Source organism: Lolium perenne, chromosome 6 (assembly GCF_019359855.2).
Source record: "Lolium perenne isolate Kyuss_39 chromosome 6, Kyuss_2.0, whole genome shotgun sequence".
NCBI lineage: Eukaryota > Viridiplantae > Streptophyta > Magnoliopsida > Poales > Poaceae > Lolium > Lolium perenne.
The window spans coordinates 244,742,276-244,759,868 of record NC_067249.2 but is presented as its reverse complement, the minus strand read 5'-3'; the positions used below and the strand labels follow the sequence as shown (position 1 = coordinate 244,759,868).

The following is a 17,593-nucleotide window of genomic DNA, read 5'->3' as shown; positions in this document are numbered from 1 at the left end:
ACGTGTGCATGCAGCATTGGTATTGCGGCCCAAATTAAAATTATAGGAAATGTTCATTGATATTTACAGGTCTATGATTTATTATTATCTTTGGGTGCCTTTAGAAAAGTAAAAGATTGGGTATTGGGAGAAAAAACAATTTAAAGACCTTAATTTGCTTCTATTTTAGATTTTTTTAATAATTATTAAAACTAGCTCGTGCATCTTAACTATGTACTACTATTTATTACTATAAATATATGTGATATTGATCGTAAAGAAAAATGATAAAATCCAAAATTCTCAAAATATACCGCTGCCGATGCGGGCCACGTGCGCGCCGCGCGTGACAGGCGAAGATGCTTTGGCGTGGACCGCACTCGAGCTTACTGTGTCACACGGAAAAATCAGGTATCACATGGCGGCCTGACCATCATGCTTCCTCCCGGTCCTGTATCCTTTTCGTCTAGAACAAGACTAGTCGTCAAATTTGTACGTTTGGATAGTTTACACAATTTTCAACTGCTAGATCCATTTTTCTTCAGAAACTTCGGTATGACTACATATTGTGGTCACTGGTCAGTGCCGTCTGGCGTGTGGCGTGGACATGGGCTTGGTGACGTGCCCGGTGAGCACCTGAGGCTGTGAGCCATGTGGACCAAAACGCAAACAACACGGTTAAAGCGTCACGGTCGTCGGTCGCATTGTTTCTGCAAAACCATTGTTTTTTTCTGCTAGGCTAGATGTGATTCGGCTTTCTCATGGCAAGGTGTGTGATATGTCCATTTGTCGGCGCAGAGCTGAATCTTTAAAACACCGGATGTACTATATGATAAGTGTAGCGACGACGCGTGCAACATATGCATATAAATTAAGCAAATGACAGTGTCTACCCTTTTAACTAGACAACCGTTTGAAAGATCATTATCAGACTTCTCTATTCTAGAATAATTGTCACGAATCTCTCAATCTCTCGTCCAACCTGACCAAATCAACCCGCTAGTGACAGTCGTATCGTCCCTGTCACCTGTTACCGTAGCCTTTGCCGCTAATTTTGTGTAATTGTCGCTCCTTGGCGTTGTGGTATTTTGTCCTCATCAACTTGGGCTCGCCAATCACTGAGAGGTTGGGGGAGACAGAGAGAGGGTATTTTTTTAGCAATTAGCAAATCAAGAAATTAACCTTGATTTAGCATTCATATGTAGAATCCACTATATTTTTTCCACCACATAATTGCTTTTCTATCATTGGTTTTATTCACATTCTCGGAACATCTATCTAGATCCTACTCTAGGCTCCCACCATTGCTCTTTTGTTTTAGTCCTTTTCACATATCGTGTTTTCCTACGAAGGTTCCAACCACCTCCTACTAGTGATGTTGTCGCCCTCGCTCCATCCCCATCTTCTTCAGTGGATGGTGGAAGGTGTCGTCCACATATTATGGAGAGAACAATAGGGACTTCGCTCATGGAACGTTGCAAATATACCTGCACTAAACTATTACCATATAGACACAACTAAACAACAGGAAATTTTAAACTCATTTTCCAAACCATTTTAAAAATTCGTAATTTTTAGCAAAATAATGTTCACAATTCAAAAATTTCAAAAAATATGAAAAAGTCTAGCAGTTCAAACTGGATATATTGAGTAAGCCATCAAATTTTAAGTTCATTTTCCTCAGACATTTTTATATTCATAGTCTTATTACTTTTGGCTAGAATTGAATAAAAATTTGGATGTTTTTTAAGAAGTCTCCAAAACTTACAACAACTCAATCGAAGTTCACAGACGGACCGAACTACTGAAAATGTTTTTCATATTATAAAGTCTTCCAAATTTAAATGCATGTACATCCTTACTTTTCCAGTTGAAGAAAAGTCATATCTATGGAACAATGTGTATAAGAAGAATAATTCCATGAGAGGAAAGGAAAACAAAATTAATGGCTCATGAGCTGTACCCGTAGCGGCATAGGAGGCGCAAGGAGCCACAGTCCAAGGACGCGCTTGGGAGAATGGAAAAGAGCACGCGCACAAGTCCAATGTCCACCTAATTCGCCGCCCCGCATTAACCAAAACATTATTCCCTGCTATATATACATACCCGTTAACAACAATAATAAAGTCGGCGCCCCGCTTTCGGCTTTTCCCCAATTCATCATCTAGCTAGCCCACCGGAACAACCAATTTGGAAGCTGCTTAGCTGTGTGGTATTGGTACTGTGGCCTTTTCCGATGGAGCGAGCGGCGGCGGAGGTGGAGATGGAGGCGGCCGGCGACGACGTGCACACGCCCCACTCGGCGCCGTCAACGGCGTCGTCGGCCAGGGTGTCGATCTGGGAGTCCGTGCGCGCGTGCGGGCTCTGGGGCAAGGACGTGGACAAGGCCGAGCTGCGCCGGCGGGTCGTCATGCCGCTGTACGCGCGCCGCGCGGTCGCCGCGGCCGTGAAGGAGAAGAGCGAGCCCGCCGGCGTCGCGGCTGCCGCGGCGGCCAAGGAGGAGGGGGAAGGGGACGCGGCGGTGGTCACGCCGATGGTGGTGTTCGTCAACTCCAAGAGCGGCGGCCGGCACGGGCCCGAGCTCAAGCTGCGCCTGCACGAGCTCATCAGCGAGGAGCAGGTGACGACATCGCGATTCCCGCGGCCGCACGCTCGTGCGGCCGTGCGTGCTTCCCAAATTTCGATCTTTTTTCTTCGCTCGGTTTGCTTCCGTGTTGGTTGTTACTGTACTTGTTGTTTCTCGCTCTGGTTTCCTACGGTGTCAGAGTCACGCGTTGCAGGAGATTTGTCTCTGAAATTTCCCGTGGAATTCGGCGGCTACTGGGGCTCCAGCCAGAGGCTTGATTTCGTTGGCAACAATGGACCCCCTTTCCGGCCGCGATCAACGGATTTCACTCCGTCGGTACTTTCCTGGCACCACAAAGTCCACAACGGTACTACTACTACCGTAATTCGCAAAGTGAAGTACGATTCCCAGCTCCCGCGTCCTGTGATCTGACGAAGATAGCGTGACGCGACCAGTATCTCCATTGCCCGTGTTTTCAGAAGATCTGGCGTGAGGCATTGTGCTAAGTATCCTTTTCCGCATCTCTAGTTCTGACAGATGCTGCGGAGGAGGTAGAACAGAATCACGTTCGTTCATAGCTATGCTGTTAATTGATGATGAGTATTCTGTTGTAGTTACCGGTAATACCATGAGGGGTTGGGGGTAGGGTGTCGAGATCAGGACGGATATCTCAACTGTTTATGGTTGGATGATAAATGCACAATAAGTACCCATACCATAGGCTTGTTGGTGTAAAGGCTGCATCAGACCGTCTTGCTTCCACATATCATCCTAGTACAAGAGATGACGAGGTGATGGAGAAAATCCAGGACGGTAGGTGTTAGGTAGGTGAAGAGGGGGAAGATCTAGAGTTCTGAGGCAGAGATTGTTTAGCATCTCATGCTTCTGTGGTCACATTGGTGAGAATATTGAGACCGTCTGCTTGGCATTTTCTTTGTAACAGAGTATTGGATTCTGTCCTGAGTTATGTGTGGATCAACATATGAAACTGGAGACAGTCTTTTGAGGATGGGTTGTTGATGTCATTATGTGGAGTGCAATTTGGTAGTCTCAAAGAGCTTGGAGAACTCATATAACACGGTATTGTGGTTGTCAAGGCAGGCTAAGCGTTTGGAACTTGTTTGTTGCGTGTGCTTGCACAAGTCACATGCTAGCAGCCTTTTTTTGGATGTTTTTGTTCTGCAAACTTTGAACTGTATAGTTGTATTTACTGATGGAACCATTTATTTCCAGGTCTTCGATCTTTCTGATGTGAAGCCTTCTGATTTTATTCGCTATGGCTTGGGTTGTTTGGAGAGGTTGGCTGAGAGAGGTGATAATTGTGCAAAGAACATCCGTGGAAATTTGAGGATTATGGTATGTGCTTTTTTTTTTTGCAGATGGATTATTGTATTGTGCTTGATGGGCTTAAGTACGGATATTGCATCTGATAGAAGCTTTGGAAGAGTTCTTTGCATGTTCAATTTGATACTTGCTGTTAAAAGCTATTGGAGAAGTGGAGTTTAATATCTTTGCTCATGAAAGGCTTCTGCTCAACTATTTAGGTGTCCATATGCTTTCCTTGTTTATGGCAGTCTTCCAACTACTTTGCATAACATCCTTGCACTAGTTGTTTCTGATAGGTTGCTGGGGGTGATGGCACAGTTGGTTGGGTACTTGGATGTCTCCAAGAGCTTAACAAGTTGAAAAGGGAGCCAGTTCCTCCCACAGGAATCATCCCACTTGGTACAGGAAACGACCTTGCTAGATCGTTTGGATGGGTAAGGGCCTATATAAGATGTCATTTTTCTATTTAGATCTTTTGTTTTCAATTCAGAATACTGACCAACACAATCACAGGGTGGCTCATTTCCCTTTGGTTGGCGTTCAGCTGTAAAGCGCTATCTCAGCAAGGCAGGGGCTGCTCCCATCGTCCATCTTGACAGGTGAGATCATTGCTCGTTTCTTGTTTCTCGCTTTACTTACCTATTCACATTCAACACAATTTTCTTTGTTAATGCCATTGGTGCTTAAATTAGAAGAGTACCTTTTGCCCTACCGAGTTAACTTATATGATCTTACTTACCTATCTGCTATGTATTTACTGATAGTGGAAAGATGACAATAGGTAGGGTAGAGCAATACCATACCCATACCCGTATAGCCAGTGGATACAAAATTCTACCCATACCCACGAGTATAAACTTTACCCGCACCCATACCCAGTGGGTATCCTTACCCACACTGGCTACCCATTGGGTAGATCTATAGTTCACAGCCACATCACAGGCGTGTTCTCCTACTCTCTACTGGCCCGCCGCCTGCCTGTTGCGATCCTAGTTGTGTTGACCCGCCGGGGCTGAAGAAACAAGAGAAAGGAGTGGATCTAGAGGGGAAGATGGAGGTCGGTGGCGCTGTTGTTAACTCCGTGCCTTGTGGCAGCGTGATGGGGAGGTTGGGTGGATCGTGAACTGGAGTATGCACATGTCTGGTCAACATGGGTAGGGGTTGGGTATACCCGTGGGCACATGATTGTACCCATTCGCTACCCACAACTTGATGGGTAGGGTATGGGTACTACCCGTAGGTACAAATATGTGCCCATACCATAGGGCACCCACAGGTAAAATTGCCATAAAGAATCAATCAATAATATAAGTGAGCACAGTATATCCAATATTTTAGTAACTCTTAATTGTACACATAGCAAATAGGATGAATAATGTATGAAGATAGTAATCATCATTTTGAAACAACTATATTGTAGTACCATAATCTTCCACCAGATGCTTCTTCCAATCCAATAATTGAAATACAATCTTTTAACATTTGCTTTTGCACTGAGAACACTATTGTTGTTGCAGTTGGCAGGCTGTGATCACGATGCCAGAAGGACAAATAGACGAGTTGCCACATGCACTTAAGAAAGTGGAACCTGCAGATCATTTGGAGTTTAACAAGGTTTGACTACGAATCTGTTATTGAGTTTATGCTCCAAAACTGTAGCGTTCTCCGATGAGCGGGCAAGTACATATGTTTATGCCAAAGAGCTAATGTAATACAATGCAGGAGAATGGCATCAAGCTACCTGAAAAAGCTTCTTCTTATAAAGGAGTATTCTACAACTACCTTAGCATTGGTAATTTTTAATACTTCCTTGATCTTATTTCCTTAGATAATTCTGTTATCTCTCGTTAACTTTACATGATGATTATTAATCAGTAAAGGTAATAAGCTCATTAAATAATTCTTATCTACTTGAGGGATTATTTGGTATTGACATTGCGTGCAATATCTTGTTTTCTCCCTAGGTGAATATGTTTTGTCTAACAGTGACACTTTTCTTATGATATCAAACTTTTGAATATATAGCTACATATCCTTCAGTAACTTGAAATTCAATGTGAAATCCGCAATCTAAAACTATACATGCTAATCTCTATGACCATCATATAAATTTGCAAGACTGAGGCTGAGACCGCAGAAGATACACTATTTGCTTACTTTTTAGTTTTTATTAACATATCTAAACTAGATCAATGATTCTTTGGTTTATTGCATATCCATGAGTCTTGAGTCATTGTTAAGCATACCATTTATTTTGGACAGGGATGGATGCTCAAGTTGCATACGGGTTCCACCACCTACGAAATGAGAAGCCATATCTTGCTCAAGGACCAGTTGCAAATAAGGTGCTGAAAGAACTTAAATGAAGCAACACATAGTGGCTTAAAATTCTTATATATACATGTTTCATCATTGTGCAGTGTTTTTCTGAACTTCACAACTTCACATCATTACTGAGTTCTTTTGATGATTGTAGAGCATGTCACATTCAGAATGTGCTGTTTAGCAATATCTTGAGTAAATTAGCACATAGTATGAAAGATTAATAGATCACCTTTTCTTTTTTGAAAAGGAGCATGACCCCTGGTCTTGCATCAGGTGATGCTCACAATCATATGTTATTGATTATTTAACAATGCCAAACAAAGCCAAGCATCGATGCTGAACAAATTGGCTGACAAAATAAAAAAGAAAGAATGAAAAATCCGACGCCATCCAACCACCTCGCGACAATATCTCCACATCCTACCACAAACCCTATGACATGTGACTGAACAATCAAGTGTACGTTACTTGTAGACAAAGCCATCAAGGAGGGATCGTCGTACATATGTCGATGTTGATGAGTCGAACCAAAGGTCGAGCTTAGGATTTCAATCCCTGAAGCTGAGCTTCGAGCCAGCACCTTAAACAAGGGCACAGTGCATGCATGTTGATATTGCCTGATCTAGATGATAGATTACGTGAAGTTGCGCACATTCAAATGAACTCATCGTGCAGTGCCCAAGTTCCTCAGATATTTAATTTGTTATACGGATTCTCCTGTAAAATTGATATATAAGCTGGATGTGATTATGCAAGTTCTTCAAGTGTATGTATCTCTAGAAAAGAAAGAAATTGGCTTCAAAAGCTGCCTTTTCATTTTGTGTAGCATAGTTATCTGGTGCCTCAGAATTCTATGTCGTGCTATTGTGTCGCTTATAGGTGATTGTGCTAACAATTTTTTTTTACCCTTTGCAGATGATTTACGCTGGATATAGCTGCACGCAGGGATGGTTCTGCACACCTTGTACAGCCAGTCCTCAGCTAAGGTAAATAACCTGCTTTTCCATAAATTATTTTTTGAGCCAGTCCTCAGCTAAGGTAAATAACCGGCTTTTCCATAAATTCTTCAATGGCATTGGACTTTAAAGTATCAAATGTTTCTTTTATTTTGACCCAGTAATCCTCTTTGGGTTTGAGGCTTAGAATGCAATTGGACCTGTAGTGCTTCTAATGATTAGTGTAGGTTTACAGCCCATAATGTTATTCTTAATAAACATCTTAGGGGTTGAATTCAAGTTCCATTGTAATTTAAGTACGTAGTATGATGCAATGTTGTAAAAAACTCGTATCTCCATAATGTTATTCTTAATTAACATCTTAGGGTTTGAATTCAAGTTCTGTTGTATGTTAAGTACGGAGTATGTTGCAATGTGGTAAAAAACCTCTTGTCTCAAATTTTGGTGGTTCGTAACAAACCTGCAATCATGCCAAAGATGTTCTTCTTCTTCCTTTATTTGTGACATCTCTCTGTAACAACCCAAGGCTGACAGAATATTTGATTGATGCAGGGGACTTAGGAATATTTTACGGCTTTACATTAAGAGGGCAAATTGTTCCGAATGGGAGCAAGTTCAGATGCCATCAAGGCAAGTCATAAATATTTCACAGTAAAAATGCATTGAAATGTTATGATCCTTAGGAGTGTTAGAAAAGCCAAGTAGCTGACAGTATTTATATTATTTTCTGCCCAGTAGCCATTGCTATTAGTTTAGAGACTATTGTTCGACACTGGGAATATTTAAATGCCAAGTAGAGGAATATTTAAATATTCCTAAGCCCAGTAGAGGACTTAGGAATATTTTACGGCTTTACATTAACAGGGCAAATTGTTCCGAATGGGGGAGCAAATTGAAATGCCTTCAAGGCAAGTCATAAATCTGTGACAGTAAAAATGCATTTAAATATCTATGATCCGTAGGAGTGTTAGAAAATTCGAGTAGCTAACATTATTCATATGGTTTTCTGCCCAGTTGCCATTGCTATTAGTTTAGAGAATATTGTCTAGGCATTGTATGACCTAAGCTGATACATGATACTAGATAAATTGCTTATACGGATAGGCTAGTATGACTGAGTACAATTTATTCATCTGAAATCATTTAGGTTGGTATTAATTGCAAGGAAAATTGGTGTTAATTAAGTAGGCGCAGAAACTGCTATGTGGGTTTCTTTATCATTTCCCAACCTCATTTGAAGAAACACAGCTATACTTTTCAAAGACAATGACACAGCATTTTCGTAATTATCTAGACTGCATATCGTTTTCAATAAGAAAATTGGTACATGTCGGAAGATACTATTTAATTATCCATATTTACCCTTGCAAATCAAAATACTTGGATGTCTTCTCAGTCTGCCCTTCTCCTGAGGCCTTGCCTTTGGAACTGTGGAAGAATTGTATTGAGTGCAAATGTTGTGCCATGCCCAAATTATGTAAGAAATAATAAATAAATACTCTGAATATTATGCGATGCTTAGCATATAGGTAACTACATATCTATAGGTATGTTAGTGGCATTAGCATGTGCAGTGTTTTTGAAACACCATTTCCATGTGTATCAGTAATACTTTTGTAAACCCTGGAACCAACAGGAAAACAGATGGTACACAAGCACATTTCTTCTACATATTTGCATTCAATGCATTTCTTCTACATCCACTATCTTATTGGAGAAATGTGGAACTTACAGGATCACTCTTTTGATGATTTTTCTTAAAGTTTGTTGTACCAATACTTGTGTTGTATAACAGAGACAGAGCTAACATTTATTCCTCTTGTTGATACTGCAGTGTTAGGTCCCTAGTGATCTTAAATTTGAGAAACTACAGCAGTGGAAGGCATCCATGGGGTGATCTTAAACCAGATTATCTTGAAAAGGTCAGTACTTCAGCTTGCTCATGCATGTTGCATATATCTTAGTTTAAATTTTCTAGTCCAGCATATGGGGATCAACCATTATTTAGAAGTGTGTTGCAGCATCACTGCCTATCATTTTAGAACAAGTGGTAGCTGCAAGCTAGAGTTGAGCATCGGGTGGAGACTATTACTCAAGTGGGTTCTATTACTTCTATGCAAATGATGTCTTTTCCCCCCATTCCAGAGAGGTTTTGTTGAAGCTCATTCGGATGATGGCTTGGTTGAAATATTTGGTCTGAAACAAGGCTGGCATGCTTCATTCGTTTTGGCTGAGCTTATCAATGCAAAGCACATTGCTCAGGTACTTCATTTATTTATTTGCCTATTTTTGCATTGATTTTTTTTTTGTCAAAAGGATTGATCTAACTAAATGGGCCCAATCTGTTCACTTGACCTATGTTAGTTTTAAGTAACTCTCAAGTCGCAACACCCTGAATATATTGTTAGCCTCAACATTATATAGGACACTAATGTTTATAAACCCATCAAACTTGAATCTACTTCATGAGTAGTGCTTCTTTGCACCACATGTTCAAAACTTAAAGCGCATGAAGGGTGCGCAGGTATATAAAATGAACACTTTGTGTGTGCTTCATTATCTTTGCCCCCCTTGGGTACTGCTACGTTCTTGTATTGTTTTCTGTGCCACTTTTTCTTCAGTAACATATAATGGAATCTCTGCAAAACCATTGCCTTCTACCAGGCTGCAGCTATCAAGTTAGAAATGAGGGGTGGCGAGTGGGATCGAGCATATGTTCAAATGGACGGAGAGCCTTGGAAACAACCACTCATCCAGGATCAATCAACTACTGTGGAAATAAACAAAGTTCCTAGTCATTCTCTCATGATTAATGGGGATTCATGATATTTTCTTGTGTTAATCAGGTAACATTCCAGAGTCCATTTCTTGTTCACAGACATCAATTTGCGCTGTTGCATTCTGACAGCTTCCTAATCGTTTGATTACTATGTCATGCCAGGGTTACAATCTAGATCGTTAGACTATGTACAGTTTAGGAGCAGCATGAGCCAGATTCTTATAGATGGCTCAGCTGCAGCCAGGAATGTATGTTTATTGGCTCTTATCATGCCATGGTCGGATCATGGTATTTGCACAATCTGCCACCATGTACTGTTGTATCATGTAAGTTATGTTGTATCCTAGCTCCTTTCGAGAGAGAAACAAATTTAACTTGCTTTGTATTGTAATTTTTTCTCTCTGGAAAACAACCTTGTGAAAAACAGTGTAAGCTGTAACTTTGTTTTCTGTTCAATTCAACAATTCTTCCCCCGTGGGACATTCCTTTGTGGGATCACATTTGAAATGCTTTTGCTGCTAGCAATGTACATTGATTTATTGGAGTCGTATTGGAATTGTGTAGGATTTAGATCCTATGATAATTTTTCTACACTAGTTGTTTGATTTATAGGAACATATTCTATAGAAACTAATCCTATAGGAATAAAACACTAGGTTATATCTCATGGAAAATTTTCTTTGGCACAATCAAACACAACTCATCTTTCTATAGGATTTAACTAGCCATGATATCTCAATCCTATGTTTTTCCTATCCTATGAATCAAAGGAGGCATTAGAATGTGTTTAGAGTTTAACTTTTAAGGTGAACTGCTTTCCTTCTAAAAATCACTCGAATATGAATACACACAATATTTTTAGCTAGAAAAGCAACTTTCAAGCTCCAACTTTGCATTCTGATCGATTCGTTCAGCAATTCTACCCTCTGGGAGATTACTGCCAGTGTTACAGCTAAAATGCAACTATGTGGAATATCGATGAACAGCTCCTTTGCATTTACTAATGTCCACTCTAATGGGAGTACACACAATTTTCTAGCCAAATTACAAGTAGTAATTGGACTGCACGGAACTCTTGTAGTGCTGGCGTTCCTATGGAACTGGGTGTCTAGTTCTACTGCAAGTCTGCAAACTAGTCAAATCTACTGCAGTTGAGAGGCTGTCGGTCTTCCCATCTCCACTGAGTTCGCTGACCCCTCCATCCTCTGGTCGAATGACTCGCTGATCTCTGACGCCGGGGTTCCCTCCGGCGAAGAACCAGCGTTCATTTCCGAGCTGATATACACGCTCAGCGGGCTCGTGCCGCCCGTTGCAGCATGTTCGGCCCTCGGCGTCCCGCTTGCGTCGCCGCGCCGCGGCGTCCGCGCAAAAGGCGTCGTCGCAAAGTCACCGCCGTTTCTCACGGACTCCTCGTTCCACGTCTTGAACGTCGGCGACTTGAGATCCTTCCTGTCGTAATGCTGCATCCATGCCTTCATTCTCCGCAGCGACACGCTGCCGGAGCCGGAGGCCGTGGCGGCGGCCTCAGCCTCCGCCGCCCGGAGCTCCTCTCGCTCGCGGTAGGCGAAGATGACGAGGTAGAGCAGCAGCATGAGGGTGGACACCACGCCGGTGATTAGGAACAGGCCGCCGAAGCTCTGGAAGCTGAGGTTCGACGACCCGACGTCGGGGCCGCTCCGGCACGTGCCCAGGTCGCCGAACCACTTCTTCTCGATGCGCGCCGTCTCGTCCCCCTCCGCCAGCTTCATGATCCCCCGCGACACGTCCCCCACCATCGGCGACCCTCTCGGGAACACGAACCCGAAGCCGTCCGTCTTGTACACGGGCCCCTGCATCATGTACCCGTCGCAGTACTGCGACAGGAACAGCTTCAGGTACGGCACCTCGTCGAACACGGCGTCGACGCCGCCTTTCGCCGACCCCTTGGACAGCGCCTCGGCGTAATGCTCCGCCGTGCTGTACTTCTTCATCTTGCGCTCGTCAAAGCCCATCTTCCTTAGAAAGGGCTCGATGAAGGTGCCCTCCTGGTACCCGATGTATTGGCCGCGCCGCTGGAGCTCCGTCACGTCGGCCACCTTCGGCTGCAGCTTCTGCACCGTCAGCATCGACGTCAGGCTCGCCGTGTAGCTCGACGTCAGGATCAGCACCACGAACACCCAGATGATCACCACGAACCTTGACAGGTTGCTCTCCAGCTTCTCCTCTGAAAAAAATTCATCATCAAGCTGATTAGTGATCAGTCATTCAGAAATATGCAGACTAATTTGCTTGTGAACTAGTAGCTGAAAATTGAGATGGTTTGCAACACATACTGTGTGAGAAGACGAGGGTGGAGAAAGCGAAGTAGAAGATGAGGCCGAACTGCTGGGTCGGCGTGCCGCGGAACTCCGGGTTGACGCGGTGCTCGATGACCCAGACGACGAAGCCAGTGAAGCAGAAGAAGGCGAGGCTGGCGAGCCAGAGGCTGGCGGTGAGCGGCTGCAGGAAGATCCACATGCTGGCAGCTGGGTCCTGCCGTGCCGCCACCACCATCGACCACCCGGACTCCGTGAACGGCATCGTGAAGTCCACGTCCTCCAGTCTGCTCGCCGTGATCGTCACGTCCCCCACCGCTATGTCCACCTTCCCGTCGCGCACCAGGTTCACCAGCTTCTCGTACGACTCCGAGCTTTCATTGTACGGCTCGTACTGGTACAGCACCGGGTAGGACAGGTTCTCCATCACCTGGTTGAACACGTCGATGCAGTAGCCAGTGATATTATCGGACGTGGAGTTCGGGGAGGCGTCGACGAATTGCTTGAACCCGCCCTTCACCGGCACGGCGACTCTGAGCACCCGCCCGTTCTGCGACATCGTCCAGCCTTTCGGCGCCGACAGCGTCTCGCCCGGCCAGAGGATGTGTTTCAGGTGCGGCGTCTTGCCGCCGCCGCCGCCGTTCAGCTCCGGCGAGAGGCCGGACTCCGGCGTCCAGAACCCCACCGTCCTGGCACCTTTTCCGATGATGTTCACCACCTCATACGCCGCCACCTGCAGCTGACCGTCGACCAGCTTGAACTTGCCGGCCATTCCGTCGAACGTCGTGCTGAGTAGCGCCCTGAGAAGCGCTGCTCCGGTGACCGACACGCCGATCCGGTCAAGGTCTGTGGTATTTGCCGTGGATGGCCTTCTCTGCGGTGCCTGGAACGCCGGGCCGGTGACGGCGCCGGCGGCCTCGGCCGCCACGGCGATCGCCCACGCCGTGTCGTACGCCCAGAGCCTCATCGCAGTCGAGTCAGCGATCAAGTCTTCGTCAGAGCCCGGGTTGTCCCGCCGGAACCTCGCCCGGAACCGCGCCGAGAAGTTCTTTACTCGGTCCGTCATCTCCACGTGAGGCCGGAGGCTGACGACCCCCTGCATGGCGTCGACTTCGTCCGGGCCGAACCTGTCGACAAAGCTGCCAACGCCGTCCGTCGCGAGCCAGACGTAGCCGTCGGACATCATCTCGGCAGCCCTCGCCCGCTGGAAGAGCCGCGCGGCAAGGTCGGGCGTCGCGTGCACGACGAACACGCGCGTCGGCTTCGCCATGAGGCGGGCCAGGAGCGCGTCGAGGGCGTCGTTGGACGCGTCGCTCCGCACTGAGGTGCGGTTCACGATCGCCGCGCCGCCTACGCCGGAGCTCTGGAGCGCGTCGGCCAGCGCCGGGAGGATGCCGGCGCCGTAGGGGGAGTCCTCGTGCACGACGGCCACCGCGCGCCACCCGAAGGCGGCGAGGACGGCGGCGACGGGTGCGGCCTGGAAGGAGTCATTGGCGGCGGTGCGCACGAAGTAGGGCGTCTGCACCGGGGAGAGGGACGGGGAGGTGGCGGAGTAGGAGAGCACGGGGACGTGGGCGCGGCTGCCGAGGTGCGCCACGAACTCCGCCTGCGCCGACGTCTGCGGCCCGATGATGGCCTGCACCTGCGCGTTGTTGATCAGGTCCACCGCTGCAACGAGAAAAAACAGTCCGAGCAGAGTTTTAGGCCCATTTGTTCTTTCGGCCCTTTTTACATTCTGGGCCGCTAGAAACGATTTTTTTTTTAACAAGCTCAAACCAGTCGTAAAAAAAAACGAGCTCAAACCAGAAAAATGATCTACTCAATTTTACGAGTATAAAAAATTATTCGAATAATATTTGGCACCAGGACTGCAGGACAAGTACTGCACAATCATTGCACACCACAAGAAAGCCCCTCCGATTCACATTCACTTCTCTTGAAAGATCTTTTTCAGCGCTAATAGAATCTATGCAGTCGACATATCATTGACCATATCTTTTGGGAGACTTTGACAAAAGAACATAAAATGGACTTGTCTTTCAAATCAGAGAGACGCGCTAGCTTCCGTTTTGTCATCATCTCCTAACCTACATCACAATTAATACCAGACCAACACATACCACTAGTACACAACTATAGGCTTGACTGACCAAGATTAGGTAGGTTGATGAAGAACGACCGGTGACAACTGCTCTTACAGTAAGTCACGAACAACATATATTTTTACAGAACCAGCATTTAAAACTCGATTGACTGTTTTACGGTCGGTGTGCATAAAAAAGATAGAAAACTTAGAGCATCTCCAGCCGTCTCCCCACACCCCCACAATCAGCCTACAGGGGTCTCAGAGACGAAAATCTCATCCAGCCAACCCCACCATAGCCCGTTTTCATCATAAGGGGACGTCCCCGTGAATACAAATCAATTGAAAACTTGAACCCCGGTTCACTTTTTCATCATGCACCCGCAAGCCACACCCAACCCACCGGCCTGTTCCACCATGGCCACGGGAACACAACGTCATTGTCGAGGTTCTTGCCCTCGCCTGAGTACCCCTACAACGATCCACTCAGCGGATTCAACCCTAACTCCTTCTCTGTGACGAGCGATCTGCACGAAGGCGTCGCCGATCACTCTCCTCGCGCCGGCTTCAATACTGACCTGAACCTCGCCTACCCTGGCTCGCAGGTCATGCGCTCAAGGAGCTGGCTCGTTGCAACAGTTCGACGGTGGTACCGTGGTAGCCAGGGCACCCACGGCATGTTCAGCGGAATGATGCGGGGCCATTTCATCATGCATGATCTCATACAAACCATCGATGTCACGTCCTTTTGGTTTTCTGCCGGCGTTCTATGACAGGGTAGTTGCCGATTGAGACACCGGTTACATCAGTTGCTTATATAGACTTTTTTATGACAAAAACTGGGCGTCGTTGTCAAAAAGAAATATATAATTCGACTTTTTTACAATAGTATATAAACCCAATTGTAATAAGACGCTGTCAGAAAGAAATACTATAGAGGGTTGCAAGGAGATACCAGAATTGATATTTAAAAAATCGACCTGCTATCTCTGTCGTGTGGTTGCACATAATTAAGCAAATGCTAGCGATCCGATCACGGTGAGTTATGTTGACCAACTCGCGCGTTAGCACGTGCCACCGGGGAAGACTAGTCAGAGGACGACCAACACTGGTCCTGCCTAATTGAACCAGGGCAAGAAGGCGACATGACTTGCATGCATATAGGTATAGCTTCTCTCTCTGTTGTTGTTAGCAAGCTTATCACTTCACACAGGGACACATACGTACCCGATCATGACAAAACTGACGTAAGTTTACGCTTAGAAGTCGTTGGGCATGGAGACTTGATTATACCATGTGGCATGTGGGATGGATTAGATAGCTATTCTCATACAGTTCTACAGTGATGTGACAGAACGGCGTTCGTCGGAACTTGTAAGCCAAGTCGATCGACAGGGCCACGATCTGCAAGGCAACGAACGCCATTAAGGCGGCCATGAGACGACGAGAGGCCGACGCGGCCGGCCGGATGCAGCGCGCCACACAGCATCTCGTGGCTCGTATCGCACAGATGAGAGGAGGCGAAAACCCCACGGTCGCGTGGAGGCAGGAGCCACCAGTGCATATTTACACTAGCCTGAAGCGTCTAAAGCAAGTAAATATATCTGTTTGGGGTTGCATAAATAGATTCTTTGCAGCAAGATTAACGAAAGAGCTTTGAGAAGATCCTGGGTACAGGCAGCTCGATCGTACACTGAAATTGACGGACAGGCGAGCGAAAGAGAGAGACAGCTAGAGAGATCGAGGTTAATTACCGGCGGAGGTGGCGCCGACGACGTCGCCGGCGGAGTCCCTGAAGTGGAGCTCGACCCTGGTGGCCGACCCCGGGTGCGCCGCGTAGTAGTCCTCCACCGCCATCTCAATGCCGGTCCGCCGCCTCAGCGACACCGCCGACGAAAAATCCAGGATCACTCCCACGCTGACCGGCACCGGCGCCGCCGCCGGCACGCCCTGCCCCGTCGCCACGTGCAGCCCGAGGAGCGCGGCCACGAGCAGGGGGAAGAAGCAGACGGCGAGGGGAAAAGAAGAAGAAGACGCGCCCGCCGTGTATTGCCTCCCGGCCGCCATGATCTGCTTGGTGTGGCGAGGTGCGTTGTTGTGTGCTGGTGATGTTGTGAGCTAGGCTCGCTCTAGCGCCGCATCCGGACGCGCTTTATAGCCGACTTCTTTGATTCGATGTGGAATCTCGATCACACACTCGGAACCTCGAGTTTACTTCGATTTTTACGTATGGCGACGTTGCTCTTGGAAAACTATAATTGCCCGCATGGGGCAGGGCTTTCTTCTTCTTCTCTTGACTTGACTTGCGCGCGCTAGCTTAGCTAGCTTGCGACGTGTGTGGGGGCGGGTGGGGCCACACACGTACGATCGAAAGGTACGTGTCAGCGAGCCAGCCCGGCCGTGAACCGGTCCATGCCTACGTCCACGTCGATTAGTCGGGCAACTCAAGTGCAAAACCACGACTTTTTGGCAAAAAGGACCACCTCTACGAGTGAATTGTAAAAAAAGACTATATCCAAGTAAAATTGCCAAAAAAAAACCACCTATGTCGTGGCGGCAAGCTCCACCAAACGATACGTGGCACCTGCCGCCACAGCCTACGGCGGCAAGCTCGATCGTTAGCTTTTTCAACCTGTTATTTATAAACTGCCTACTCCGTTTCAAATTATAAGATATTTTGAATATTTTAATATGAACTATATACATTAAAATATGTCTAGATACATATGGACTGATATTTGCTATGTTATGAATTGACCCCACCTCATCCAAGAGCGGAGCGCAGCGCTCTGATGAGGCCGGGCTTACGAGCTGCAGCAGGGGTGCGGCGTGAGCCGGAGGAAGCCGATCGACCAACGAAAACAAAAACATGCGATGGGGAGTCGCTAGGAAGGAGAGCCATGATCATGAAGAAATGCATCTCGTGTCCTCTCTCAAAACTCGGTGCCCCTAATTTTACTATCCTGAAGTTGATTGATATCGACATTTCGGTAGATCTGTTAGGTTCAGAAGTTGATTGTATGGTTTAGAAAATATAAAATAACCTAGTCAAACAGAAAAAAAAAAAAGGATAAGGGGAGGGGCACGAACCAGTGTTTGACACTCACATATACGTAAGTCAAAACACTCTGACACGGGACCAATCTCCACTAATCAGAAGGTTTCAAAAAAATATATGCAAATGGGAGTTTCGCATCTGCCGATTCGCTGGTTAGCATGTAGCCTTGTTGCTACCCAAAGAGAAAGCAAAGAGAAAGCTAAAACCCACTAAGCGCAGAAGCAAAG

General features: G+C 46.2%; 2 protein-coding genes across 2 annotated transcripts; one reads left to right on the top strand and one right to left on the bottom strand.

Annotated features, from left to right (window-relative positions):
• Positions 1-2,106: 2,106 nt before the first annotated feature.
• LOC127305638 (diacylglycerol kinase 3) lies at positions 2,107-10,413 on the top strand. Its single transcript, XM_051336143.2, has 13 exons — positions 2,107-2,599; positions 3,779-3,901; positions 4,168-4,305; positions 4,385-4,470; positions 5,389-5,485; positions 5,594-5,663; positions 6,134-6,216; positions 7,112-7,182; positions 7,705-7,782; positions 8,987-9,074; positions 9,298-9,414; positions 9,817-9,998; positions 10,094-10,413. Exons 1-12 carry the CDS (start codon positions 2,216-2,218, stop codon positions 9,976-9,978), a joined length of 1,497 nt encoding a protein of 498 aa, XP_051192103.1. The 5' UTR covers positions 2,107-2,215; the 3' UTR covers positions 9,979-9,998; positions 10,094-10,413.
• Positions 10,414-10,904: 491 nt separating this feature from the next.
• On the bottom strand, positions 10,905-16,566 carry LOC127305639 (glutamate receptor 2.8). The gene is made up of 3 exons (XM_051336144.2): positions 16,063-16,566; positions 12,244-13,893; positions 10,905-12,134 (listed from the first exon to the last, which is right to left on the bottom strand). Exons 1-3 carry the CDS (start codon positions 16,373-16,375, stop codon positions 11,074-11,076), a joined length of 3,024 nt encoding a protein of 1,007 aa, XP_051192104.1. The 5' UTR covers positions 16,376-16,566; the 3' UTR covers positions 10,905-11,073.
• Between the last annotated feature and the right edge of the window lie 1,027 nt (positions 16,567-17,593).

Bases quoted from the DNA above. Each gene is read 5' to 3' on its own strand.
- LOC127305638 (XM_051336143.2), top strand. From the start codon at position 2,216: ATGGAGCGAGCGGCGGCGGAGGTGGAGATGGAGGCGGCCGGCGACGAC. The intron at 4,306-4,384 runs GTAAGGGCCTAT...ACACAATCACAG, and splicing joins TTGCTAGATCGTTTGGATGG to GGTGGCTCATTTCCCTTTGG. The intron at 7,783-8,986 runs GCAAGTCATAAA...TTGATACTGCAG, and splicing joins CAAGTTCAGATGCCATCAAG to TGTTAGGTCCCTAGTGATCT.
- LOC127305639 (XM_051336144.2), bottom strand. From the start codon at position 16,375: ATGGCGGCCGGGAGGCAATACACGGCGGGCGCGTCTTCTTCTTCTTTT. The intron at 13,894-16,062 runs GTAATTAACCTC...TTCTCGTTGCAG, and splicing joins CGTCGGCGCCACCTCCGCCG to CGGTGGACCTGATCAACAAC. The intron at 12,135-12,243 runs GTATGTGTTGCA...AATTTTTTTCAG, and splicing joins CACCCTCGTCTTCTCACACA to AGGAGAAGCTGGAGAGCAAC.